Source organism: Gracilinanus agilis, chromosome 5 (genome assembly GCF_016433145.1).
Source record: "Gracilinanus agilis isolate LMUSP501 chromosome 5, AgileGrace, whole genome shotgun sequence".
Taxonomy (NCBI): Eukaryota; Metazoa; Chordata; class Mammalia; order Didelphimorphia; family Didelphidae; genus Gracilinanus; species Gracilinanus agilis.
Window position 1 is genome coordinate 34,648,546 of NC_058134.1, and position 26,804 is coordinate 34,675,349.

The 26,804-nt window shown below is 39.0% G+C and overlaps 1 protein-coding gene across 1 annotated transcript in view; it reads left to right on the forward strand.

The window, feature by feature from the left end:
* EFHB (EF-hand domain family member B) overlaps nucleotides 1-26,804 on the forward strand; it is a 41,381-nt gene that overhangs the window by 7,103 nt on the left and 7,474 nt on the right. The window contains exons 2-7 of the mRNA XM_044678888.1: nucleotides 364-478; nucleotides 4,858-4,987; nucleotides 14,353-14,436; nucleotides 15,847-15,914; nucleotides 18,949-19,103; nucleotides 25,927-26,134. Of these exons, the coding sequence (XP_044534823.1) occupies nucleotides 364-478; nucleotides 4,858-4,987; nucleotides 14,353-14,436; nucleotides 15,847-15,914; nucleotides 18,949-19,103; nucleotides 25,927-26,134 (760 nt within the window). The remainder of the gene's footprint in view (nucleotides 1-363; nucleotides 479-4,857; nucleotides 4,988-14,352; nucleotides 14,437-15,846; nucleotides 15,915-18,948; nucleotides 19,104-25,926; nucleotides 26,135-26,804) is intronic.

The window sequence follows — 26,804 nt, forward strand, 5'->3', positions numbered from 1 at the left end:
CCTTTCTCTTTCTCTCTCCTCTCCCTCTCTCCTTTCCTTTTCTCTCTCTCTCCCCTCCACTCTCCCTATCCCCCTCTCTCTTGTCTTTCTCTCTTTCTTCCTCTGTGTATGGGTGTGTGTCTCTCTCCCCACCTCATCTCCCCCGTCTCTCTCTCCCTCTTCCTTTTCCTCTCCCTTCCTCTCTTTCTTCCTCTTCCTTTCTCTTTCCCTCTCCTTCTCTCCCTCCCCCATCCCTACCCCCTCTCAGTTTCTCTCTCTTTGTCTCTTTCTTTTTCTTCTTCCCCTTCCTTTCTTCTTCCTTCTCTCTTCTCAAACATTAACAGTACAGATTGACTTTACTTTTTCATATTATTTGTTCTTCTTTCAGAGATTAGTGCCAGAGAGATCGTGAATCCACCAAAATCCTTTGAACAAGTACAAGAAGAAGCAAAGGAGGGACATGATCTGTACGTTGTGTCGCACAATGATTATCAAGTAGGTAAGATGACAGTAATTAGGAATATATACTGTTTTTAAATCACATTCATTCGGGGCAGCTGGGTAGCTCAGTGGAGTGAGAGCTAGGCCTAGAGACAGGAGGTCCTAGGTTCAAACCCGGCCTCAGCCACTTCCCAGCTGTGTGACCCTGGGCAAGTCACTTGACCCCCATTGCCCACCCTTACCACTCTTCCACCTATGAGACAATACACGGAAGTACAAGGGTTTAAAAACAAAAACACACACACACAAAAAATAAAAATAAAAAATAAATCATATTCATTCATCAGCCATTTATTAAATGCCTGATAGGTGTAGCACATTGGAAGAGATGAACAGATTCAGGCCCTCTCCTTAAAGAGCTTACAATCTAGCATAAGGTCTCTTTGTAGGAAGACCCTGCGATTTATCAGTATGGGGTTCAAATCTTTCTTCCACCAGGGACTGGAGAGGATTTCCCATTCAGTAGCCTCGTACTGTGATAGAGCAGCCAACAAGAGGCTAATAAGATCTTGGGCTGCCTTAGAAGAGGAGAGATAGCTTACAGGAAGAGAGGCAGTAGGTCTGGACTCTGTTTTGCTTTGATTCCATCTGAAGTGTTTGTTCAGTTTTGGACCCCACAATTTAGGAGGCTATTGAAAAGCTCAGGGATGTATTTCCAGAGGTTGGTAATCAGGATGGTGAAGGGACTTGAGACCATACTACGTGGGGCTCAGGCCTCAGGATGCTGATACTGCTAACTTCCCAGACCATCCCTTCTCAGAGGCCGAGGAGCTCAGAAGAGTCCACGTGCACCCATGCATGCGTATGAACACAGATCAGAGCTCTTATGTGTATATGCACACATATACATACACATATTGTTGTTGTTTGGTTGTTTGTCATGCCAGGTGACCCCATTTGGTCTTTTTTGCCAAGGATTCTGGAGTGGTTTGCCATTTCCTTCTCCAGCTCATTTTACAAATGAGGAAACTGAGGCAAGCAGGATTATATGACTTGTATAGGGTCACACAGCTAATAAGTGTCTGGGGCCAGATTTGAACTAGGAATGATGAATCTTCTTACCCTCAGACCTGGCACTCTATCCACTGTACCGCCTGATTGTCCCATATATGTATATATGTATGTATATACATGTATATGAGTAGATATATGTATTATATATCTCTATATAAAAATATGAAAAGATCAAAGGAATTTTCTAAGCAGCATAACTTTAGCTTATTTATATCTTGAGAACCTTGCATTTAGAGATAGAAGAGACCTTAGAGATCATCTCCAAATCTCTCATTTGACAATTAGGGAAACTGAGGCTCAGAGAAATGGAGCGACCTCCTCAGGGCCATGGAGACATTCAGTTACAAAGCTGGCATTTGAATCCAGTGCTTCTGGCTCCTGCTTCAGGGTTCTTGTCCCTACACCAGGAAGACTTTTATTCTTTTTCAAATGCTCTTATTCAATAATGAGACATTGCCAGATGCATTCTGTGGCCAAGCCAGGCAATAGGAGGTATGAATGGAACTTTCTGATAGAATTTTCCTTGTTCTTTTGTTAAGTATAGTCTAGAAACAATAGAAGCCTGGGAGGCTCACTTCAGTGGTTTTATTTTTTAACCTGTTGCCAAGCTGCCATATGACCTTGGAAAGTCCACGGTTATAAACCATGCCCTTTAAAGCTTGTAAATGGATAGCTCGCGTGAGGTGGTGCGGGGAGGCTAATGAATACATGCCAAGTCCTTTGGAGGTATCGCTGTCAAGAGCTGAGGAGTCCAGTTGGCTTAATGCTGCCCTGAGGTTCACAGTAGTCCCCAGTTTATCCCTCATTCCTCTTGACTCTATACCTGTTCCTCATAATTAGAACTCCATTTACTGCCCTCCTCTTTCCTCCAATTCTTTTTTTTTTTTTTAATTTAAACCCTTACCTTCGTCTTGGAGTCAATACTATATATTGGCTCCAAGGCAGAAGAGGAGTGGTAAGGGTTAGGCAGTGGGGGTTAAGTGACTTGCCCAGGGTCACACCGCTGGGAAGTGTCTGTCCCTCCAATTCTTATCTCTCCTCTACCACCCATTGCCTCCCCTTCTTGTATCTGCCTCCAATGCATGTTCTCCACCGTATGTCTCCTCTGCTTCCCTTTGTTGTCATTCAGCTATTTTCATCCCTGTCTGGCTATTTTTGACCCCATTTGGTATTTTCTTGGCAGAGATACTGGAGTGGTTTGCCATCTCTTTCTTCAGCTCATTTTACAGTTAAGGAAACTGAGGCAAATAGGATTAAGTGACTTAGTCAGGGTCATACATCTGTTAAATGTCTGAGGCCAGAATTGAACTCAAGAAGACGAGTCTTCCGGATTCTAGGCTGGATGCTTTATCTAGTGTTCCATCCAGCCAGTGTTGGTATCACATGGAAATTATGCTTCCTAAGCTACTTCCTAAGCTTCGCCTGTGCTCTCTGGCCATGCCTTAAATATCACTTTGAGATTTGGCTTTTTTCTCACTCCTGTTACTTTCAGAATCCTCTGCTTTCTGGCTTTGTTCTCCTTTATGGCAGAAGCAATGTCCTAACCATAAAACTGTCAGGAGATTGAACCCAGGCCAGAACACATTTTGAGGTGGAGGAGCATGGAATTTTTATTTTTATAAAAGTTTCCCTTTGCGGTTCCTGTAGGAAAAGCATTATTTGCCTGGTGTAGGGGTTTAGGTTGTGTACTTAAGTTTTTTTCCTTCTAAACCCTTACCTTCTGTCTTATCAATTTCAAGGCTGGGCAATGGAGTTTAGGTGACTTGCCCAGGGTCATGTAGCTAGGAAGTGTCTGAGGCCAGATGAGAACCCAGAATCTCCCATTTCTTGACCTGGCTTTCTATCTATTAAGCCACCTGGTTGCCCCTACATATTTAAATTTAAAGGCTAAGGCTGTCCAAGGGATGCAGGATTCTGATGATGCTATTGCCTGGAGTCTTTAGTGAGGGTGGCTTAATTGAAAGTTTTCACCCCAGCATCAGGCAAGCTAACTGCCCTGCCCATTACTGCCCAGAAATTCAGGGATTTCTCTGATAATTACAGGTCTTTCCACTTTGACATCTTCACTGCCTGACTTTCTCCCCAGGAAGAGGAGGCAGTCCTCTTGCTTGTTTCTACCCACTAAGCACAAATATCTCTCTGCACATGAAGGGCTGAAGTTAGGTGGTGCAGTTGGTAGAGAGAACACAGGAAGATCCCAGCTCAAAAGCTGACTTAGGCAGTGAACCTTTGCCTTGCCTCTAGTTTCCTCTTCAGTAAATTTGTATAATAATAGCTTATCTTAGGATTGTTGTGAGAATCAAATGAATTAATCCCTATAAAGTACTTTATAACTGGGAGTACTATATAGGTTTTTATTCTGCACCTTTGCCTTCTGTCTTAGAATCAGTACTGTGTATCAGTTCCAAGGCAGAAGAGTGGTAAGGGCTAGGCAGTTGGGGTGAAGTGACTTGAGCAGGGTCACAAAGCTAGGAAGAATTTGAGGCCAAATTTGAACCAGGATTGGTCCCATCTCTAGAACGGCTCTCTACCCACTGGGCCACCTAGCTGCTCCAATCACTATATATATATGTAAATTATTAATATTATTGATTTATTGAAGTTCTTTTTGGATGCCTTTTTCAGTACCCAGAGTCAACGTTTGCATCAAAGTGAAATTATATCTATGGGGGGGTGGGGCAGCTGGGTAGCTCAGTGGATTGAGAGTCAGGCCTAGAGTCCGGAGGTCCTGGGTTCAAATCTGGCCTCAGACACTTCCCAGCTGTGCGACCCTGGGCAAGTCACTTGACTCCCATTGCCCACCCTTACCACTCTTCCACCTAGGAGCCAATACACAGAAGTTAAGGGTTAAAAAAAAAATTATATCTATGTAGTTCTTTCTTATTACAATTCCATGGAACATTTTTTTCAAGTTAATCATCTTAGATGTCAATGCAGATCACATATACTATAGAGTCATGGCATTTTAGAGCTACACACTCATCTACTGAAACTCCTTCACTTTACAGATGAGGAAACTGAGGCCCAGTGAAGCTAATTATAATAATTATAATGATGACGGTGATAACAAAGATGATAACGATGGTTGGCATTTATGGAATTGCTGAAGTGCTTTACATATATTATCTAATTTAATCTTCACAGCAACTCTGAGGGGGTAGATGCTTCACTGCCTATAACTAAATAATATTTGTTAATGAACTTCTAAGTGCCATCTTGCTTGCGCTTAGTAACTTGCCCATGGTTCCCAAGGTGTTCTTGGCTGTGTGTAGTCGATGTCCAGGGCTCCCCAGGCCTCTCAGGAACTTGACCCTGACAAAATCCTCCCCATGATCTAAACATGAAGCCTCTTTTCTTTTACAGGGGAAGTGAAGAATAGGAACTATAACCCAGCAAGTTTTCATAAATTAAAAACTTTTGGAGTGGAAACGCCACACACTAACAGTGGCCGAAGTTTAGCAAAATCTTTATGTTGGCTCCACGAACTACAAATGTAAGTTAAATTAAATTTTTTTCCCCCTCAGAGTAATTATTAAACTTGTTATTCGGTCTTAGAAGAGTGAACATTTTGAATTGGTCATTTCCAAAGGATTCAGATGTTTTAAAGGCAACATCCCATGGGAGAACTTCTGTCCATGAGCCCCTCTGAACTGATGCAAGATGGTCCTTGGCTGCCAGACGTATGGTCTGTCCATTGGTCCATATGTGAAGTCCAGAGATCCGTGGGCTACATATGCAGGCCATATGAGAGTGCTGTGGGAAGCCCAGAGTGTAGAAAGACAGGTTAGGTGGTGTGGCCAGGAAGACCGTAGGGTTCAGGGGCAGTACAGATGATAAGACCTCGGGGTTCTGCATCTCACTGGAAGGAATGGAGTTGTCGACTCCCATCTTTACCCAAGACTTGTGAGCAATAAGGTAAGCTCGAATGACGGGGAAAGGAAGAGGGGGAGGGTTCTCCCATTATTTGGTGAGTCTTTCTGCCTCCTAGCCAGATGATTTCTGGGACTGAGAAAGCAGTGCTGCTCTGGGTAGTTTCTGGGAGGGCTCTGGGCTGGGTGATGTGGGAAAGAAAGCAACGGAGAAAGATCATTTCCTACTACTCTGAGGCATATTATTGGAGGAATAATATGCATAGAGTACTTCACTGGAAAATTGAGGTGTGAATTTTTTTCCAAATATTTATTTATTTAAAACCTTTTTTTGCCCATGGTTACATGATTCATGTTCTTTTCCTCCTTTTTTCCTTCCCCCCCTCCTGGAGCTGACAAGCAATTTCATGGGGTTATACATATATTATCACTCAAATCCCATTTCCATATCATTTATTTTTGTAATAGAGTAATATTTAAAAACCAAAACCCTAAATCATATATCCATGTACACAAGTGATAAAGCATATGTTTTTCTTCTGTGTTTCCATTAGATAACATTCTTTCTCATAAGTCTTTGTAGGGAAGGGGGGCAGCTGGGTGGCTCAGTGGATTGAGAGTCAGGTCTAGAGATGGGAGGTGCTGGGTTCAAATTTGGCCACAGACACTTCCTAGCTATGTGGCCTGGGCAAGTCATTTAACCCCCATTGTGTACCTGTTACCACTCTTCTGCCTTGGAACCAATACACAGTATTAATTCTAAGATGGAAGGTAAAGGTTGGGCAAGTCACTTAATCCCCATTACACAGCCTTTACCATTCTTCGGCCTTAGAGCTAATATATAGTATTGATTCTAAGATGGAAGGTAAGGGTTTTTAAAAAAAAGTCCTTTGGGATTTTCCTGGATCATTGTATCCCACAGTGTTTTAGTTTCTGTGTACAATGTTCTGGTTCTGCCCATTTCACTCCTCATCACTTCATGGAGGTCTTTCCAGTTCATATAGAAATCAAACTGTTCACCATTCCTTATAATACAATAGTATTCCATCACTGCCATACACTACAATTTGTTCAGGCATTTTGCAATTGAGGGATACCCCCTCCTTTTCCAGTTTTTTGCCATCACAAAAAAGTATGGCTATGAATATTTTTGTACAATTCTTTTTTTAATTATATCTTTAGGGTACAAACCCAGCAGTGGTATAGCTGGATCAAAGGGCAGGCATTCTTTATGTTCTTTGGGCATAATTCCAAATTGTCTTCTAGAATGGCTGGATCAATTCACAACTCCACCAGCAATGCATTTGTGTCCCAATTTTGCTACATTCCTTCCAACATTTATTATTTTCCTTTAATTTCAGATTGGCCAATCTGTTAAGTGTGAGGTGGAGTTGTTTTGATTTGTGTTTCTCTAATCAGGAAGGATTTAGAACACTTTCTTGTGATTATTGATAGTTTTATATCTTCACCTAAAAACTGCCTATTCACATCTTTTAACCATTTGTCAATTGGGGAATGGCTTGATTTCTTTGTAAATTTGACTTGGTTCCTTTTATATTTGGGAAATTAGATGAGGTGTGAATTTTTGAGGATGATTTTTTGGGGGAGGGGTCTGGATCTATGATTTTATTTATGTGGGAAACTTTCTGGGATAGAAATTCTTATCCACTAATGGAAAAAATAAATCTGCACGAGCCACTTAGCTGCCCCATTATACTTCAATTTCTACGCAGAGTTCATCCGTTCTCTCTGGAGATGGATAGCATTTTTTCCATTAGGAGTCATTTAGAATCATATTAGATCACTGTATTAATAAGAGTAGTCAAGTCTTTCATAGTTGATCACCATTATAACATTGCTGCCACTTAGTATAGTAATCATTTTGGGCTTCTCACTTCACTTTGCATCAGTTCATAGATGTCTTTACATCTTTTTTTGAAATCACCCCATTATCATTTTTATAGCATAATAGTACTCTATCATAATTGTATGCCCAATTACTTATTCAGCCATTACCCAAACGAGCATTTTCAATTTCTTTATTTTTTCTTATATTTTATATCTTGCATTTGAAAATGTTTTAATTTTTGGAAACAAACATCAAAATAAAATAATGGCATTTGTTGTATCTAATGTGACCACATAGTCAATGGAATGTCCAAACTGAGATTAGAAAATAAATATGAGGCCAAAGGGACAACAGTTGTGCCGATTACCACATGGGTGCTTGAAGACATGGTACATTGTAGTTAATTTTCATGTGGATCTATTCATCTGCATCTCAGCCTTAGCTATAAGGCCCTCAGGCATTATCACTTGCTTGGAGACCAAGGTGTAGAGGTGGAATGAGACCAGCAACCAAGTGAGAACACTAACATGTTATCATAACCACCCTTCTACAAGTAGCTGGAAATGGGCAGAAAGAGGACATGGACCAAAAGCTCTCCTCCCTTTTCCATTGGCCTTCAAGATGGTACTACTTAATTCATCAACTTTATTATTTCAACTATACAAAAAGTTATTTTGTTTCTGATCCTCTTTTGAAGCATTTGGGTTTTCGGTAATGATTCTTGAACTCCACTGAAGCAGACTGCTCTGTCCTCTTAATTAGATGTTGGCCTGTCCACCTCCATCTTCTCTCTGTCCACAATACCATTGAAGGCTGTGTATGTTGTCTTCAGTGTCTGTCAAGTAGCTCCCTGCGACATCTCTGTTTTCGCGTGGGCTCTTTTGCTGTCATCACTGGTCTTCTTCTTCCCTGGATTCAGGTCACCAGAAATCCTTTTTTTGGGGCTGCTGGTCACCATCAATCAAGTCTTCCCATTTCCTTCTCTTTTGCAGTAAGCAGGCTGGAACCTACTCCACACCCTGTTTCTGACATTCTTCATATTTGTGCAGAGCCTTTTGGTAGTGCCAGTCCTGGACATGATGTAGGACATGCTCTGGAACCCTGTTGATATGCTGAAGGGTGAGTTTGCAGAATAGCTGATGTGGCTTCTTGGTGCTGGGTGCAATGTGTGGCTCAAACTCTTCATGGTCAAAGGTCTGGGTGGTGTGCATCAGCCGCTGATACTTCTTACCACTGGAGGGCTGTCAGTTGGCTGGGCAGTTCATGGCCCATCAGCCTGTACCTTATCTTGACCCCACCAGAGCACAACTGCAGCACGGGATGATCCTGGAGAAAATCCTGCACATCTGGAGGCACCTGGGCAATCAGCACTGTCCATGGCTTCAGGGGTCGCATTTTCAATTTCTAATTCTTTACCACCACAGAAACTGCTGCTATAAATATTTTTGTATGTATGAGTCCTCTTGTTTTTTCTTGGATTTCTTTGGGGCACAGACCTAGTATTGGTATTTCTAGGTTAAATAATATGCATAGTTTTATAGTCCTTTGGGTTTAGTTCCAAATTGTTCTCCAGAATGGTTGGTTCAATAATCGTACATTAATATACTTTTTCCCCCCTTATCCTCTTCAGCATTTTTCATTATGATAGGTGTGAATTGGCACCCCAGAGCTATCTTGATTTTCATTTCTCTATTCAGTGGAGAAGGAAATGGCAAACCATTCCAGTATCTTTGCCAAGAAAAGCCCATGGATAATGTCCATAGGATCACATCCAATTGGACAGATTGACTGAACAACAAAAATCAATAGTGATGTAGACAGTTTTTTTCATATGACTACATATATAGCTTTTATTTCTTCATATCATTTAAACATTTATCAAAAGTGGAATAGCTCCTAATTTTATATTTGATTCAGTTGCCTATATATTTGAGAAATGAAGCCTTTATCAGAGAAACTTGGTATAAATGTTTTGATCAGACTTCATTCTCTATGGTACCTTTTAGCAAAAAATAGTCTCTCTTATTGTCTCTTTTAATTAGGCTTTATCTTTGTCTGAAATCGTGAGTGCTACCCATACCTTTTTTTTTCCACTTTAGTTGAAGCATAATAGATTCTTCTCTAGCCCTTTATTTTAACTGTGTGTATCTTTCTATGTGTCTCTTATAAACATCATATTGTTGAATTCCAATCTCTTCTGCCACCCAATTCTGTTTTATTCACGAGCTTATCCTATTCATATTCACATTTGTGATTACTGTGTGTTTCCCTCTTTCCTATTTTCTTATGTCTATCCTTCACTTTTTTTATCTTATCCCTCTTCAAAATTCCATTCTTCTAACCATTGTCTCCCTTAATCCACCTTCCCTTTTATCATCACTCCTATATCACATCCCCCTTCCCTCCTATTTCCCTACTTATTCAGATAAATTTCTATACCCAAATGAATGTGAATAATATATATGTAATTAATGTTGTCTTCTGAATTTATGTCTTGGTCTTCCCTGACACTGACAGTATATTTCTATGGGTCTAGTTTTTTTTTTTTTTTGTATTTGTTCATTTTTCTAGCTTATTTTTTGGGTTTGAACTTTCTGTTAAAATTAGACTTTCACCTGAGGGTGGGGAGACACTCTCCCAATCTTCTGGCCTTTTTGTGATGCTATTTTCAAAGTTAGTTTTGGGAGTCTGCAAATTTTGGGTATTTTCAAGGTGGTGTGAGGCAGGGACAAGTATAGACACTCCTCCTCCTCATCTGTGTTCTGGTCTCTACCCAGGAAACTCCTGCTCTATTATAGCTATAAGCTCTAGTGTTCTTCTTGGCCCTGGATCTATAATCAGTCTACTACTCTCCTTCAACCATGAGGGCTAGTACTCCATCTCTGTCTCAGAACTGTGACCAGGTTCCCTGTTCCCTTGTGTCACTAGTAGCATTCTTCTTTGCCCTGGAACTGTGATCCAGAACTAAGTATGGGCAATAGAGTTACATCCAGTGCCAGCAAAGAGTCTCCTATAATATTTTCTTTCTTTCTTTAAAAAAAAAAAAAAACACTCAGGAGCAGATAGGTGTTTTAGTGGATTGAGAGCCAGACCTAGAAACAGGAGGTCCTAAGTTCAAATCTGGCCTCAGACACTTCCCAGCTGTGTGACCCTGGGCAAGTCACTTAACTCCCATTTCCTAGCTCTTACCACTCTTCTGCCTTGGAGCCAATTCACAGTATTGACTCCAAGACGGAAGGTAAGGGCTTAAAAAAATAAAAAATAAAATAAAATAAAACAAATTAAAAAAACCCTTAACCTTCAGCCTTAGAATCAATATGATGTATTGTTTCCAAGGTGGAAGAGTGGTAAGGACTGGGCAATAGAATTAAGTGACTTGCCCATGGTTGCCCAGCTCGGAAGTATTTGGGATCAGATTTGAACCAAAGACCTCCCATCTCTAGGCCTGGCTCTCAATCCATTGAGCTACCCAGCTGTCCCCTCCTATAATCTTTTCTTGATCAAGTGCCTAACCCCCTTACCATCTCTGGACTAAGAAGTCTTTAAGGTGTTGCTGTGTGTGCACCAGACAAGCCTCCACCCCAGTGTTACAGACCTCTCCTGCCAACCTCCTAAGTTGTTTTAGGCAGGAAAAATATTTCACTTTGACCTGTTGTTGGCTTTGTTACTCCGAAATTTAATTTGAGGCATAATGATTATTATTTTAAAGATTTTATCTTTATTGTCATGTAAAACACTCTTCCTTATTGGTCATTGTTATAAGAGTACACTCATACATAACCCAAACTCCAAAATAAAAATATAATTACACTGATGTGAAAGACGGCTCCAATAGTACTTTCTCTGAAGTGGGATAGCCTTTCCTGTCATAAGTCTTTCAGGATTTCCCCAGATTATTGCATTGCTTAGAGTAGTCAAGTTTTTGCAGATAAACATTGTACAATATTGCTGTTATTGTGTACAATGTTCTCCCAGTTGTGCTTATTTTGCTCTGTATCAGTTCCTGTAGATCTTTCCAGTTTTTTTTCTGAAATCATCTTACTTATCATTTCTTATAGAACAATAGTATCCCATCACCAACATGTACCATTATTTGCTCAACCATTCCCCATTTTATGGACATCCTAAGGCATTAATTAATTAATTAATATTGAAACACTTTTTCCCCATGGTTAAATGATTCTTGTTGTCTCCCTTCCCTCTTTCCACTTCCCTCCCAGAACTGACAAGCAATTTCACTGGGTTAAACATATTATCACTCAAAACCTATTTCTATATTATTGATTTTTATAATAGTCATCTTTTAAAACCAAAACTCCAAATCACATATCCATATAAAACAAGTGATAAATCACATTTTCTTCTGCATTTCTACTCCCTCAGTTCTTTCTCTCAGTGTGGATAGCATTCTTTCTCATAAGTCCCTCAGAATTGTTTTGGATCATTGCATTGCTTTTAGCAGCAAAGTCAATTACATTTGATCGTCCCACAATGTTTCAGCCTCGGTGTACAATGTTCTGGTTCTGCTTATTTCACTTCGCCTCAGTTCATGGAGGTCTTTCCAGTTCTTATAGAAATCAAGCAGTTCATCATTTCTTATAGCACAATAGTATTCCATCACCATCTACCACAATTTGTTCAGCCATTTCACAATTGAGGGACATCCCCTTATTTTCTAATTTTTTTTTTGCCACCACAAAAAGTGCAGCTATAAATGTTTTTTACATGAACAGAACCTTTCCCATTTTTTAAAAAAAATCTTTTTTGGGATACAAACCTAGTAGTGGCATTATTGGATCAAAGGACATGCATTCTTTTATAGCCCTTTGATCATAATTCCAAATCTCAGGCATTATTTTAAAGTTGTATGGAGGGAAATGTTAGGAGAATCCAGCGGGGTTACTGCCGGGTTCTCTGCCATTTTGGCTCTGCTTCTCCCAGAGGTTACTTTTGAAACATAAATTACAAAATCTGTTCTCCTTTTGGTATGGTTTGAAACAAAAAGTGGAGTCCCAGGGATCTAGCCTTGGCCCTGGATTCACCACACTTTTATCAATGTCTCGAATGAAGCCATGGAAGGCATTCTTGTCAAATTTGCAGATGAAACAGAGTTGAGAGGGATAGATAGTGCTTTGGATGACAGAGTCTGGGTCCCAAAAGAGCTGACAAACTGGGATGATGGGCTGAAATGAATAAGGCAAGATTTAATAGGATAAATATTATGTTCTGTGCTTGAGATCAGAACATCTGCTTTACTTGGTACACAGTAAGGGAACTGTGGCTAGACAAACAGTCCCCTCTAAACAAGATTGGAGGGTTATAGGAGACAGCAAATTTAATGTAAGTCTCAGTGTAACAGGGCAGTCAAATCAGTTAATGGTATCCTTGCTTGCAGTGAGAGGACAAAGTTCATGCAGGATATAAAGTTCTTTTTTTTTTTTTTTTAAACTCTTACCCTCTGTCACAGAATGAATACTGTGTATTTGTTCCAAGGCAGAAGAGCAGTAAAGGCTAGGCAATGGGGATTAATTGACTTGCCCAGGATCACACAGCTAGGAAATGTCTGAGGTCAAATTTGAACCCAGGACCTTCCATCTCTATTCCTGGTTCTCAATCTTCTGAGCCAACTTGCTGTCTCCATAAAGTTCTAAAAGCATAATTTTTATAATCATTGATTCAGTGATATAGAAATATTCCAGGGGAAAATCCTCTGGTTCTCATTTAAGACTGGGTAAAATGGATAAATTGGAGCATCTTGATAGAATTCCTCATGTTATATAATGTGTTTTCTCTTTTCTTTTCCAACCACTGGATACAGTGGATAAACTGACTAAAAGAGTTACTGTTTCTCCCCTCTTCCCACACATTCCATCCTCCAGTGTAGAGATATTTTAAAATGAATTCTGGAAGGTGGTCTATGAACGAAGTGGAAAAAAAGGGAAGTTGGAAAAAAATTGGTTAAATGGTAATGATGCTAGAAAATTCTGATTAGGTACCTAAGTGGAAGATGCGGGAAAGACATCTTAAGATTTTAAATACTGACAATGTAAAAATGAGAGGCTACATTTCTAGTCCCACCATATATATGTATATATGTATATATATATATATATATATATACCACCCCAGTAGAATACTTCTGAGCTATTGGATTCAATTCTGCTAGCCATATTTTAGGAAGAAGGATAAAAACCTGCTAGAATGTATTCAAAAGATATAGATCAGACTGGCAAAAGACTTGGAGAACATACAAAGATTCTTTGAAGAAACCGGGGATGGTTAGCCTCGTGAAAAGAATGCTCGGGGTAGAGGTGTGCTATCTGTCTTCAAATGTTTGAAAAGCTGTGATATGGAAGGGGGGGGGGAATTAGCTTTACTCTGCTGAACTACAGTGAATATAAAGAACAAGTTGTAGAGGCAGATTTAGGCTTGGTAGTAAAGAAACATTGGATAACATCAGAGTTCTCCCAAAGAGAAATGAATTTCCTTGGGAAAGAGAGTGAGTTCCCTTCTCCTTGGAGGTCTTTGTTCAGAGGGATATACCAGAGGAATTCTTAGGCAGAAATGAACTGGAGTAGGTTATCCTTGAGGACCCATCTCAATAATCTAAGATTCTATGATGGTGGCTGTATGTGAGAACTCAGAAAAACTATGGGGAACCCAAAGATTAGGAAGGAGAAGTAGAAATGAAAAAATGGAAATAATTTATAATTTTGGTCTATTCTTTTATTTCTCCACAGAGTGTCACTCTTTCCTAGAAACTCATTCAGCTTGGCAGTATCTGTATAGGACTGGAAATGCACACATTTTCTTTTTTAAGCAAACTCTAGCTTCAAATATCTGACTGTTGCATTAAAAAAAAGCTAATAATAAAACAATGTTTATTCTATTTAGTAATTATGCCATAGCTTAGTATGATATTCTACCAGATATCAGATTTTTAGAAATAAATTTAAAATTTGCACAGAAACAATCCTAAAATGAACAAATGTTTTCTTTTTGATGTGCTGTTGCTTTTAAAATAAGGTTCTCTCTCTTATGTCCAAAATGTACTATATTATACTCTTTATCATATGCATACTTGGAGGCTAATAAAGACTTTGATAACAGGAATATCTGCTTTCCCCCCTAATTTTACAGGAAAAAAGGCAGTAAAATAATTTCTAAAAGAGTTGATGATTTCAAACAGAAGTATGAACACCAACTTGGAAAAGTCTGGGATCCGTAAGTTAAAGATAAAGTTTGCTACTGATAGATTTTATTCTCTGTTTTAGCAAAATACCACGCTCAGCCTGATTTTCTTTTTACATATAGCTTTCTGTTAAATTAAAGAAGAATTCTTTAAACTTTTGACCCTGGACAACATTTTAATTCTTTGATGACTCCAAAAGTGATGGTTTTTATTCCTTAAGAAGTCATCTCGCAGCTAGGCATAGGCAATACATGGTACTTGGAAGACTGAGACTGGTGGGTTCTTTTGTGTGGTGTTTTGAACTTCAGTAGCTAAAAACTGTTCACCACCAATATGGCAAGTCCTGGAGGGTCATGAGTTGCCTAAGGAGAGGTAGAGCAGCCTAGATCAGAATAATTAAGAGCAGGTCAAAGCTTCCAAAGATGTTCCTGAGTTGGACCTATGAGTAGTTATTGATTGCATTTCCTGCCAGAAAGAGATAAGGAAGGCTAGTTTCAAACCAAAGCAAACTGAAAAACAAAACCAAAAACGATCTCCATGGCCCCAGATACACTTACTTTCTCAGTTCTATGTGAGATGGTTTCTATTTGGAATTTTTGGTTTTTGAAATCTGGTGTACTGTGGTACTCGCCCATAACTACAGCCAGGGGCGTGTGAGGACAAGTTTCAGTTTTGGCAGATTTACTTGATCTTAATTATTTGGTTGCAGTTTAAGTAGAAAAGATGTGCTATTAAAAGAAAGAAACAACTGTTGTTTGACAAACTTTCAATTTATCGAATGAGATGACATATGTAAAATTCTTTATAAACTGTAAAACACCCTTTATGTAATTGGGAGGTGTTATTATTATTTTATTTTTACCTGCTTTGATCATGACCCTGGGACGGTATTTAGTATAAATGCAAAATTAACTTTCTTTACCTTAAACTAGAAAAAGAAAAAAGAATTCTATGTTCAACATGAAAAAATAATAGCAAGATAGGAATCTATCCCAGGAGGTTTTTTTTAAAAATCAAATTCCATGGAACTAAATGAGAAGAATGAGAAGAACAGTAATAGTTCATACTTGTACCAAGGGTTATGGCTTGCAAAGCACTTTACTTATAGCATCTCTTTTCGATAAATTACAATTCTGTCAAAACATCAACATCTTTTTCATCAGCCTCTCCTAGTTCAACCAAACAATAAAGATTAAATAAAATTTCTCAAAATATTACTATTGCCATTTCCATTTTCTTCCCCCTCATTTTCATCCTTAATAAATTGGTTTGAGCATTCCCTCCTCTTAATGGAGACAGAAACTCCTCAGTCCTTACCCTTTGGGAGAATTGCCTACATCTTCCTTCATCATTTATCTGATAATATATGGAGAAAAATATTTAAAATTCTGGGGGTACTATGTGATGAATATTTTAATGACAGCATTTGTTTTTAATAATAGCATTGCAGACACAATGACTGTCCCACCAGACCACACCTTTGGGATATTTCTGGAACCAGACGAGTATGGTAAATATTTTTTCTTCCAAAGTGTAACTAGCCAAAGAGTTCAATTAAATAAGGATTTCTTTTACAAGTCTCACATTAAAAACCCCCATAAAGTTGTGTTTTTGTTAGTGAAACAAAACAAAGCGAACAAAAGGCATTCATTTTGTGTCATTTTATCTGAAGATTGAAAAACTTTATTCCTTGGCCAGTGTGGTCCATTAACTTTAAAAAAAATGGGTTTTATTACACAAATAGTACAAGCTCATTATATAAAATATGCCTAACAAACCAAAAGAGAAAATGTAATCATGTATTTGTTTTTTTCTTGTGGGTATCTGCCTCACCCAGCAAAGCACCTGGCATAGAGCAGACACTTAATAAAGGCAAAAGATATCTCCTGCTTTCAAGGAGCTCACAATCTAATGGGGAGGGGGGCGATACAATGAGAAATAGAAAGGATAAATTGGAGATAATCGACAGAGGGAACATTAAGGGTAACCTGTGTAGTATGTAAATTTTTATATACTACACCTGGAAAGCTGGGATTCTGGCTGACACTAGAAAGAAGCCTGGGAAGTCAGGAGGTAGAAATGAGGAGGGACAGCCAACCAGTGAAGATCTAGCAGTGATTCCCAAAGTGGGCGCCACTGCCCCCTGGTGGGTGCTGCAGCAATCCAGGGGAGGCAGTGATGGGCACAGGTGCATTTATCTTTCCTATTAATTGTTATTAAAATAAAAAATAATAATTTACAGGGGGCTAAGTAGTATTTTTTTCTGGAAAGAGGGCGATAGGCCAAAAAAGTTTGGGAACCACTGATCTACAGTTAGGAGATTACAAGCTGGGAATGTCAAGTTGAATATGTGGAGAATGTGTGTGTTCAAAACAAAAGACTGATTGCATGGGGAGAGTGAATGGCTCATCTGGTCTGCCGGCCATCCTCAAGATGCCACAAAAGATGTGAAGAAATCCCCCTGGCATGTTGGGTGGATGCCCTGTAGTGGATTTATTGGAGGAACTAGGACAGAACTGGATGGGCAGGACTAGATAAGTTCTGCTATAACCCTACCTTGAATCTCCCCTCCAGCTCATCCTCCACTCAACTTTCAAAGTAATCTTTGTAAAAGCCACTCCATTCAATAAACTCCAATGGCTTCGTATCACCTCTGGAATGAAATATAAAATCCTGTTTGTCATTCATCCCTTCTTAACCTGATCCCTTCCTGCCTTTCCAGCCTCCTCGCACCTTACCTCTCCTTCAAGTACTCTTCAATCCACACATTCTTCATGTAGTCAACCATAGTTCTAAACCCCCTATTTATTGAGTGCCTTAAGAAAACGAATGTAGAGCTATCTTAGGCTTGAAATCATATTTCATCATATCAAGAGGTATTTGCTGGATTTGGACTAGGATATGCTGTCTCTTCAGCTCATTGCTAATCCATGCCTTACTGACAATTCTGTTTTCACCCCATTGGTTTGTTTTTTTAACTGAGGGCTTCTGACCTTCTAGGTGCTCTTAATACATCAAAATGATGGCAAATTAGATAATTCAACAATTAGCTCTGACCACAAACTGGCCAATCAATGGATCAAACCTACTAATTTGATTAATGGAAACATTACAGACTTCCTTAATCATACAAATTAATGAGATAGGAACCTTTTTAATTGTTGAAAAGAAAAAGCTTTCTTTCAGGAGACAGATGATTAGCCCATTCACTAAAAATGAGGGACTTTCAGAGTAATTAATTCTACTTTACATATTAAATAGTCAGTTTGTCAGTGTAAGATTTCTTGGTGTGGGGGAAACAAAGCTTCATTTGGAGTTATAGTGCCTGGATTCAGGTTTTGATGCTTCTTTGGGTCTTAGGCATCACCTCGAAAAATGAGGTCAGACTAGAGACCTCTACGGTTCTCTAAAGTCCATAATTCTGTTCCATTTAGCCCAACTTTAATTGAGAATGGATTTTATTGGGGTAGAGAACTGTCACTGAGGAAACCAATGCATGTAGGCACTTGTCTTTGTAAGGGAGAATAAGAGAAACCAGAGCTGTGACAAAGGCATGAATTTGCAAAGGAGGGTCTGGTCACACGTACAGAACGTTATGGACCCTATTCTGGAATGGGAAGACAGCTTAAAAGGCAACGCAACTCTACAAACCCTGTTTAGTCATTTTACTCGCCAATTTCATCTTATAATCTGAGTCTCTGAAGACTGCTTGGTGGCACTCAGAGGTAGTTGGTTGCCCAGACTCTCTTAGCTAGCTTGTGTCAGAGTTGAACCTGAACCCAGATCTTCTGGCTTGGAAGTCAATTTTCTATTCAGTATGCTAATCTTTTAATTGAAGAAAGGAATATCAAACTATGAATTTTTGTGATAACATATAAAACTGATTTTGAGAATCTAATTTATTTTTAAGCTATAAAATAGTGCAAAACTATTAGGTGAGATTATGCTGGGCTTGGAATGAGAGAGACTTCCTGAGTTCAAATCTGGCCTCAGATACTTAGTAGCTGTGTGACCCTGGGCAAGTCACTTAACCCTCTTTTCCTTAGCTTCCTCATCTATAAAATGAGCTGGAGAAAGAAATGGCAAATCATGCTATTATCTTTAACAAGGAAACTCCAAATGGGATCAAAAAGAGTTGGACATGACTTGAAAAACAACTGAACAAAAGAAATGCAAAAATATTGGTTTTGTCCTACACATGACTATATTAACTGGATTTTTTTTTTAACTCTTACCTTCCATCTTAGAATCAATACTGTGTATTGGTTCTATGGCAGAAGAGTAGTAAGGGATAGGCGGTGGGGGTTAGTGACTTGCCCAGGGTCACACAGCTAGGAAGTGTCTGAGGTCAGATTTGAACCCAGGACCTCCTGTCTCTAAGCCTGGCTCTCAATTCACTGAGCCACCCGGTTCTCCTCAGCAACTGGATTTTTAATGGTAATAGTTAAGTGTCTCGATTCAGATTTTTTTTTAGGTTGACAAATTTTTACAATATTCTATGTCTGAAGCACAAAGACAAGATGCTATTGTTTGGTTCCCAACAGGGGCTGCCGACTTAATCTACAACCGAGTACCAAGCGAGTATCGTCGTGGCAAAGATCGTGAGTGGTCTGTCCTTCAAACTGTCCGGCAGCAGCTGAAGAAAGTGAACTACCACAACTTTGATTCTTTGCTGTTAGCATTCAGGCATTTCGACAGGGTCAGTGGTGGGACAGCACATTGTTGGTTTTTCCAAAGAAATCAGTCTTGTGGGGATAACACAAAGAATCCTATAACCTAGATTTTTTTTTTTTTTTAAAACCAGAAAATGTGATTAGATCTAGGTAGGGAGGTTAGGAATTACTGATGAACTCAAGCAATGTAGAAGTGAACTTTGACTTGGGTCAAAAGACTTCATCCCAAACTCTGTAGATTGACTAGTTATTAGTGCCACAACTGGGGTGGGGGAAGATTAGGGCTTTGAGCCAGGTTGATGGCATCTGGGGGAGGTTGTGTGCCATCATCCACAGGATTCTGTTGTTCTTCTCCTGGATTCTGGCATCACCTCTTTTGGTGCCTTTGTTTGCTGTCTCTCTCCCTGTCAGTCATCCTCAAGGCTGGTTGGGAACTCTCAGCTATGGTGGAGTCCAAGATCATAGCTTCTGGGGTGCAAATTGAATCTTTTCCTAATAGGAATGTATGTTGGGCTCATGGGCCCTTCATAGATGGGGAATTACTTAAGACAAGTGCCTATGTGAACTGTAGAGAGTGTTTCTGCAATGAGAGTTCTCTAACGCAATAAAATCCATTTTCAGTTAAACAGTTGGACTGGATGAAACAGAATTATGAACTTTAGGGGACTGCAGAGTTCTCTAGTCTAACATTCTCATTTTCCATGTCTATATGTGCTGGAACTCAAGGCCTCCCCATACCTCAGGGAGGCTCTTTCCCTTCTTAGTTGACTTTTCCTCAGGCATCAGCATTCTTTTTTTTTTTCTTTCATTTTTTAATCCTTTATTTTATTGATTTTTTTAAACATTTATTAATATTCGTTTTTAACATGGTTACATGATTCATGCTCCTACTTTCCCCTTCACCCCCCGAGGCATCAGCATTCTTAGTTAAGGTTCTACTAGTCATTTAATTTGAAGGTGGGAGGAAAAAGAGAAACAAGGTGGTTTATGCATTGTTTCTACCCAGAGAAATAAAGATGATTGATACTAAAGTGCTTGATGTGAAGAGAATTCCAATTTCTCCTAAAAATAAAAATGACATCCCACTTACCTTGAAATGTTGAATATAATGCTTAAGTTTGTTTTTCTTATTTTTATTATCATCTTAAATTTTCTCCTGCCTGTTTTATTGCAGCCCTTTTTGTTTCCTTTCAAAGTCTCAGGCTATATACTTCTACTGGAATGAAAAAGCAATAGTTTAATTTTTAAAATTACTTTATTTGCTTTTTGATTAACAAGAATTCCTCTTCCTTCCATCCATCCATTAGAAAGACAACCATAACCACAACAAAAAACAAAGCAAAAATTCCTGGTATAAATGCACACAAGTCAAATATTTTGCTTTGGCCACATCCAAAAATGTGTATCTCAGAATGAGATTTTGAGTCTATTGTCTGACTGAAAGGAGGTGGGATAGCATCCTTTATCATTGGCCTTCAAGCTATAAAGCACTGTATAAAAGCTAGCTATTATTATTGTGGATATTTTTGGTCATTGAATTAGTCAGAGACCTTAAGTCTTTCCTAGTTGTTTGCCTCTACAATGCTGTTATTCTAATTGTTTTGTTTTTTTCCCCTCACTTCTCTGTTTATTAGTTCATCTAAGTCTTCCCAGGTTTCTCTGTAACCTTTTTGTTGTTATTTCTTAGGGTGCAATTAGCATTTTATTACAGACATTTGCTATAATTTGTTTAGTTCTTCTCCAATTGATGGATGACCCAATAGCTTTCTGTTCTTTTCCACTATAAAAAGAACTTTTATAAGTATTTGTGCATTTGATTCCTTTGCCTCTTTTTTTGACCTCTTTGGGTTATAGGGCTAGAGGTGATATTGCTGGGTCAAAGTATATAGGTAGCTTAGCAACTTTTGAGGCATAACTGCTTCTGAAAATGGTTGGATCAATTCATGATCACCAATTGTACATTAATGAGCCTGTTTTCTAGTAATAGTTTAATACATATTATTTAGATGGAACTGATTTTTATAAGAATATCTTTATAAGCACAACTCCACTCTCTCACAAATTAGTGGTTAGAGAATATCTAACTACCCAATTTGCTTGCATAGAATCTTGCTTGACACAAAACATTTTATATGTGATTTTGAGCACATAAAATTACAGACTAGATGCTGGCTATTTTGAAAATTAGTAACAAACTAAAATTAGATATGTCACCCAAAAGAAGGACATTTTTTCCTTATTCAAATTTAGCTCAATTTCAGAGATTAATTCAGAAAAAAGTATATATATGGGAATTGATTGAATGTAAAGCTCTGATGGAAATGATAGTGCACATTTATTACTATTTATATTTCTCTTTCATCAATAAACATTTATTGAGAGTCTACTATGTTCCAGTCACTTTGTTAAGCACTGAGGATACAAAAAGAGACAAAAGATAGTCTTTGCCTTCAAGGAACTAATAAAGAACAAAACCTAAACAAATATATACAAAGCAAGCTATATTCAAATAATAAAATGAGGGAAAACACTGGAATTAAGAGGAGTTAGGAAGGGTTCTTGTAGAAGGTTGGATTTTAGTGAGGACTTAAAGGAAGCTAGAGAAATCAATAGTCTGAGTGGAGGAGGGAGAAGATTCCAGGCTTGGGAGCCAGATTAGATGCTTGGAGTCAAGAGATGGAGTATGTTATTCATGGAGCAGCCAGGAAGCCAGAATTATTGGACTAAAGAGTTTTATTTTGGGGAGTGAGGCATAAGACCAGAGAAGTAGGAAGATTCTAGGTGTTATGTAGGGCTTTCAATGCCAAAGAAAGCATTTGCTACCATGGCAAGAAGTTTCCATTCCTGGGGTTGTACTACTTATCCTACATTTAGATAGAGTGTGATATCCTGGTTAGTCAAAAGGAGAGGGTTTGAGTTCTGACTCCATTCACTAGCTGACACTGGACAAGTCACTTTACATCGTAAATAAGGTCTTTGGGCTAGAGGACTTAAGGGTCCTTTTGGTTTAAAAATTCTATGATTCCATGTTATTTAAATGTTCATCAGTACAAGTGGGACAACATTGTGCATAATCTAATACTCTCTACTTTTTTACCATCTCTCATCTATCATCTCAACTAAAGGGGTTGAACTATCATTTATTCTGATTGTAAACTCTTATGCCAAAGAGGAGTGCACTCTACTTGGCTTTTTTGTCAGTGCATCTTTCATTTTTTCTCCCTCTTTCCCTCTCATTCCCCAAATTGCGTGTAATTCCCTATGTAAGATGCAATGTTTTATACCCCCTAGTGAGATGTAGTAAATGAGGTCAAAGGGGCCTTAAGCCTTATTTATTACAGAGAGAATCTTAAGTGTATAGACTTCATATGTGGAATGATTCATTGGAGAGACCTGAAAATCTGAAAAATCCATGTAAAGAGATTTAACATGCTAGTCTCCCAAAGAATCAGAGGGGGGAATTATGTGAAGGAAATAATTGAGTGGATTGGGTCACCAGGACACAACAGCAGCGTGGAAAAAAGACAGCAATAGAGTCAAGAGATAACAGGATAGGGAAGGGCGGAGGTCCCCTGAACTACCTTCCCTAGATAGCCCAGGCAAAATAGAAAGCCACAGTTGGCTCCGGAGACACGTGTTGCGTGGGTGGAGAAAAAGTTTGATAAACTGAGGCAAGAGTGGATTTCTGTCTCTTCTCTTCCATGTTTGTTGCTGGCTAGACTTCCTGTAAGAGTGGCGAGAGGGCCCTACTGGTGGCCACAGAATAGCAAGTTAAATGGAGTAGTAAGGAAAGTAACCCATATCGCCTATTTTTCCATCTTTTTTCTCCTACTACTTTTGATTTAATAAAATTATTAATTTACAGCCAGCTTCATAATTTTCACTCTTTCATTGGTAGGCAGTTGTCTGTAGGTGGTCTCTTCCACTAGAATGGGAACTCCCTAAGGGCAGAGTCTCTATATCCTCTGTGGTCACTTAGCTCAGTGCCTGGCTCCTAGATCTTTTATTTTTTTTAAACCCATATCCGTCTTAGAGTCAATGTAGTGTATTGGTTCTAAGGCAGAAGAGTGGTAAGGGCTAGGCAATGGGGATGAAGTGACTTGCCTAGGGTCACACAGCCAGATTTGAACCTGGGACCTCCTGTTTCTAAGCTTGACTCTCAATCCAATGAGCACCTAGCCGCCCCCTTGTTTGGTTTTTAAGAGAGGTCAAAATCAACTTAGACCACTGCAGAATAGTTTTGGACCCCTTTAATGTTATAAAGTTAGAGCCCAGATCCCAAACAGAGAAAACATCTGATTATATACATAACTTCTTTTTGCCATGTCACTTAGGGCATTTCACTCAGCATTGACAGTGACTACACAGAAAAAGAATTTGATGCCTTTTTTCTCTTCTGCATCTAGTTGTGTTCCTTTGACTTTTTGTTCCTTTCACCTACTTAACCAACCCATAATCTTCAGGCTGTCACAGCACAAGAATGTCTATTCCTTGGCTGGAGACCCTCCATCTATTTAATTTCTGGCTCTTTTTTATTAGTCATCTTTTAACACCTATTTTGCATATCTTGCCATTCTGAGTGGTGATTCTGATATATCTACAACTTGGCTAAGTAACTGTTTAGCCTTAGACACAATCACTACAGTAATTCATGCTTTTGTTGGCCATAGGTACAGAGATGGAAGGGATTGTTGAGGTCGTCTGATGCAACTATCTCATTTTACAGAGGGGTAAATTGAGGATGAGAGAAGGGGAAGTGATTTGCCCATAATCCTAGGGAGTGACAAAGTTGAGCCCTGGATCCTAGTTTTTGTCTCTCTGGGCCTTCTCTTTGCTATAAATGCTCTCCTTCCTTGCCCTTTAGAACAGGGTTTCTTAATCTGGGATCAGTGCATTTACTTTCCTCAAAATATGTATTTTGATAACGACATTGCACTATAATCAATTTCCTTCGTAATCCTCTTTTATTTTGGACATTTAAATGCTTGACTCTGAAAAGGGCTTGCTACTAGGCTTCCCCAGACATATGAAAGGTCTAGGACACATGCATAAGATTTAGAAATTCTACTTTAGAATCTTTAAATTCTTCCAAGGCTCCACTCAGGTGTCACTTCCTAGGGAAGTCTTTCTTTTTCCCCTAGTTGTGTTCTTTCCCCCAGTTGTGTTCTTTTCCCTCTAGATATGTTCTTTTTCCCCACTTGTGTTCTTTTCCCTAGATGTGTTCCTTTTACCTTGAGTTATTTTGGGTTGCCTTATCTGGATGGATGTTCTTCCTTCCCAGTTGAATATAAGCTTCTGGAGGGCAGGGACTGTTTCATTTTGTCATTGTTTCTAACCTAGTCCCTGGCACATAGTTCAGTAAGTTCAGGAGGAGATCCAAAAATATTTGTTTTTTAATCTCCAACCTTCTGGATTAGAATAAATACTGTATATTGTTTCCAAGGTAGGAGAAAAGTAAAGGTTGGCAATGGGGGTTAAGAGACTTGCCCATGGTCACACAACCGGGAAGTGTCTGAAGCAGATTTGAACCCAGGACTTTTCATCTCTAGGGCTGGTTCTCAATCCATTGAACTACCTAGCTACTGCCTCTGTTTTTGTTTGTTAAATTGAACTGTGAGAAATTTTCCTAAAGGAAAACAAGTTATATGTTTCATATACGAGTTCAAGAGCAGAGCAGTGCCTTGACATTGTACTGTTTTAAAGGTTTTTATGTCCTTTCCTTAAGGATATGTAGCAATTCTCTTTACGTGTTGTTTCCTCTCCCTTTCTAATATGTATCTCTAATATGTATCTCTAATATGTATCTCTAAAAGCAACCCCTGCTTTAAGGCATTCTGCAGACCGAGACCCATTTAAATCTGTAGCTCACAAACCTGTTCTGTTGTTTATCTTTACCACCCAACCAAATGATTAGTTCAAAGCAAATGACGCTTGAAGCGATTTTACACAATTTTGCATATTTGTCTCTCTAGAACCTAGCTTGTGGCATAGTAGGCACCCAATAAATGGTTATTCTATTGCATGGAGTATTTTGCCTGGAGTCTCATGTTTCTGGCCCCGCCAAATGTACTCCTTCAGGTTAAGAAGATTTATTCTAGGGTAAACATGGGCTATTCTCTCCTACAGGCTATAGAAGGGCAGAGATGGAGAAAGTATATGGCCACGAGGCTCAGAAATGGAAAGCCTGCTTGGTGGAGGAGCACAAGTTGGGGGCATATATGTAGAGAGAATAAGCATTTACGTAGCACTTCCTATATGCCAGGCTCTGTAGCAAGTGCTTTACAAATAGGATCTCATTTAATCTTCACAATAACCTGATTGTTATCCCTATTTTACAGTTGAGGAAACTGAGTGAAACAGAGATTAATGGACTTCCCCAAGGTCATACGGCTAATATGTCTGAGGCTGGATTTGAATTAAGGTCTTCCTGACTCCAGGTCCAGTGCTGTATCCACGGTGCTTCTAGGGGGAAGACATCTAGCTAGGAGAAGATGTGTGAAGGGGAGACCCATGCCAACAGCCTTGTTGCCAGAGCACATTTAGAGAGGGTGCATATGTAAGGTGACAAGTGGCCTGGTGACCCTCACATGGCTGGGACTTCTTAAACTTTTGACCAGTGTTTATAATTTGCTATCTAGTGACTAGGGTATCTACAAAATAAAGACCGATGCAGCTTAAATCATTGGTTCCCGTTAGAGATTTATGACTTTACACAGTAGTAAGCCTACAGTAATGCTGAGTAATGGTGGGAGAGCACACTCATGGAAGAGCATTTGGGAGTAGAACATCACTTGTGTCCTTCAACCTTCTTTCTTTTTTTTTTTGCCCCTTCAACCTTATTTCTAACAGAATGGAGATGGGTTCATAGACAAACTAGAGTTCCAGAGAGCCTGTTTCCAGGTGAACCTGCAACTGGACCAGATACTCCTGGATGAACTATTTGATTACTGTGATTTGGATAAGGATGGCAGGATTAACTATCTAGAATTTGCCAATTTTCTGAACTGGAAAGGCAAAATGCCTATTCAAGAATTTGAAGAAAAGATCCTCATGAAAGGTATGTGATTTTTAAAATAGTTTGGACAAATGAATATATTTATAGCTTGGCTGGGTGGTGCATGCCTGTGCTCCCCATTTCTAACAGGGCTGAGACTAGAGTGCATCTTTTGAGCTCCAGAGCTCTGGACTAAAAAGGGCTGTCGATTGGGTGTCTTCATTAAGTACAGCATCAGGGTGGTGAACCTATTGGGACTAGAGTGCCCTTTAGTTCCTTAGAGAGGGATAGTCCTGCTCTGGCTGGAAACAAAGCCAGGTTAAAGTTTCCAGTGTTGATCAGTGATGGGATAGGGCAGTGGTTCCCAAACTTTTTTGGCCTACCACCCCCTTTCCAGAAAAAATATTACTTAGCACCCCCTGGAGATTAATTTTTTTTAAATTTTAATAGCAATTAATAGGAAAGATATTTATTAATGTTTCTACCTTTTTTGTAAAATATAGTAAAGAAAGGTGTAAATTAGAAACATTGAACTTTGAAGTTATGAAACTATTTATTGAACTCAGAATAGAATATAATACAAAAAAAGTTAAAACATTTGAAATCATCTTAACAAGAAGGATGAACCTGGTATGCTGCTATCAATTTAGTAATCCTTGGCTCCATTTTCATCAGCAGTAATCTTAAATCACCATGATTGACCATTTGCAATTAGTTTCTTTTTTTTGTTAAT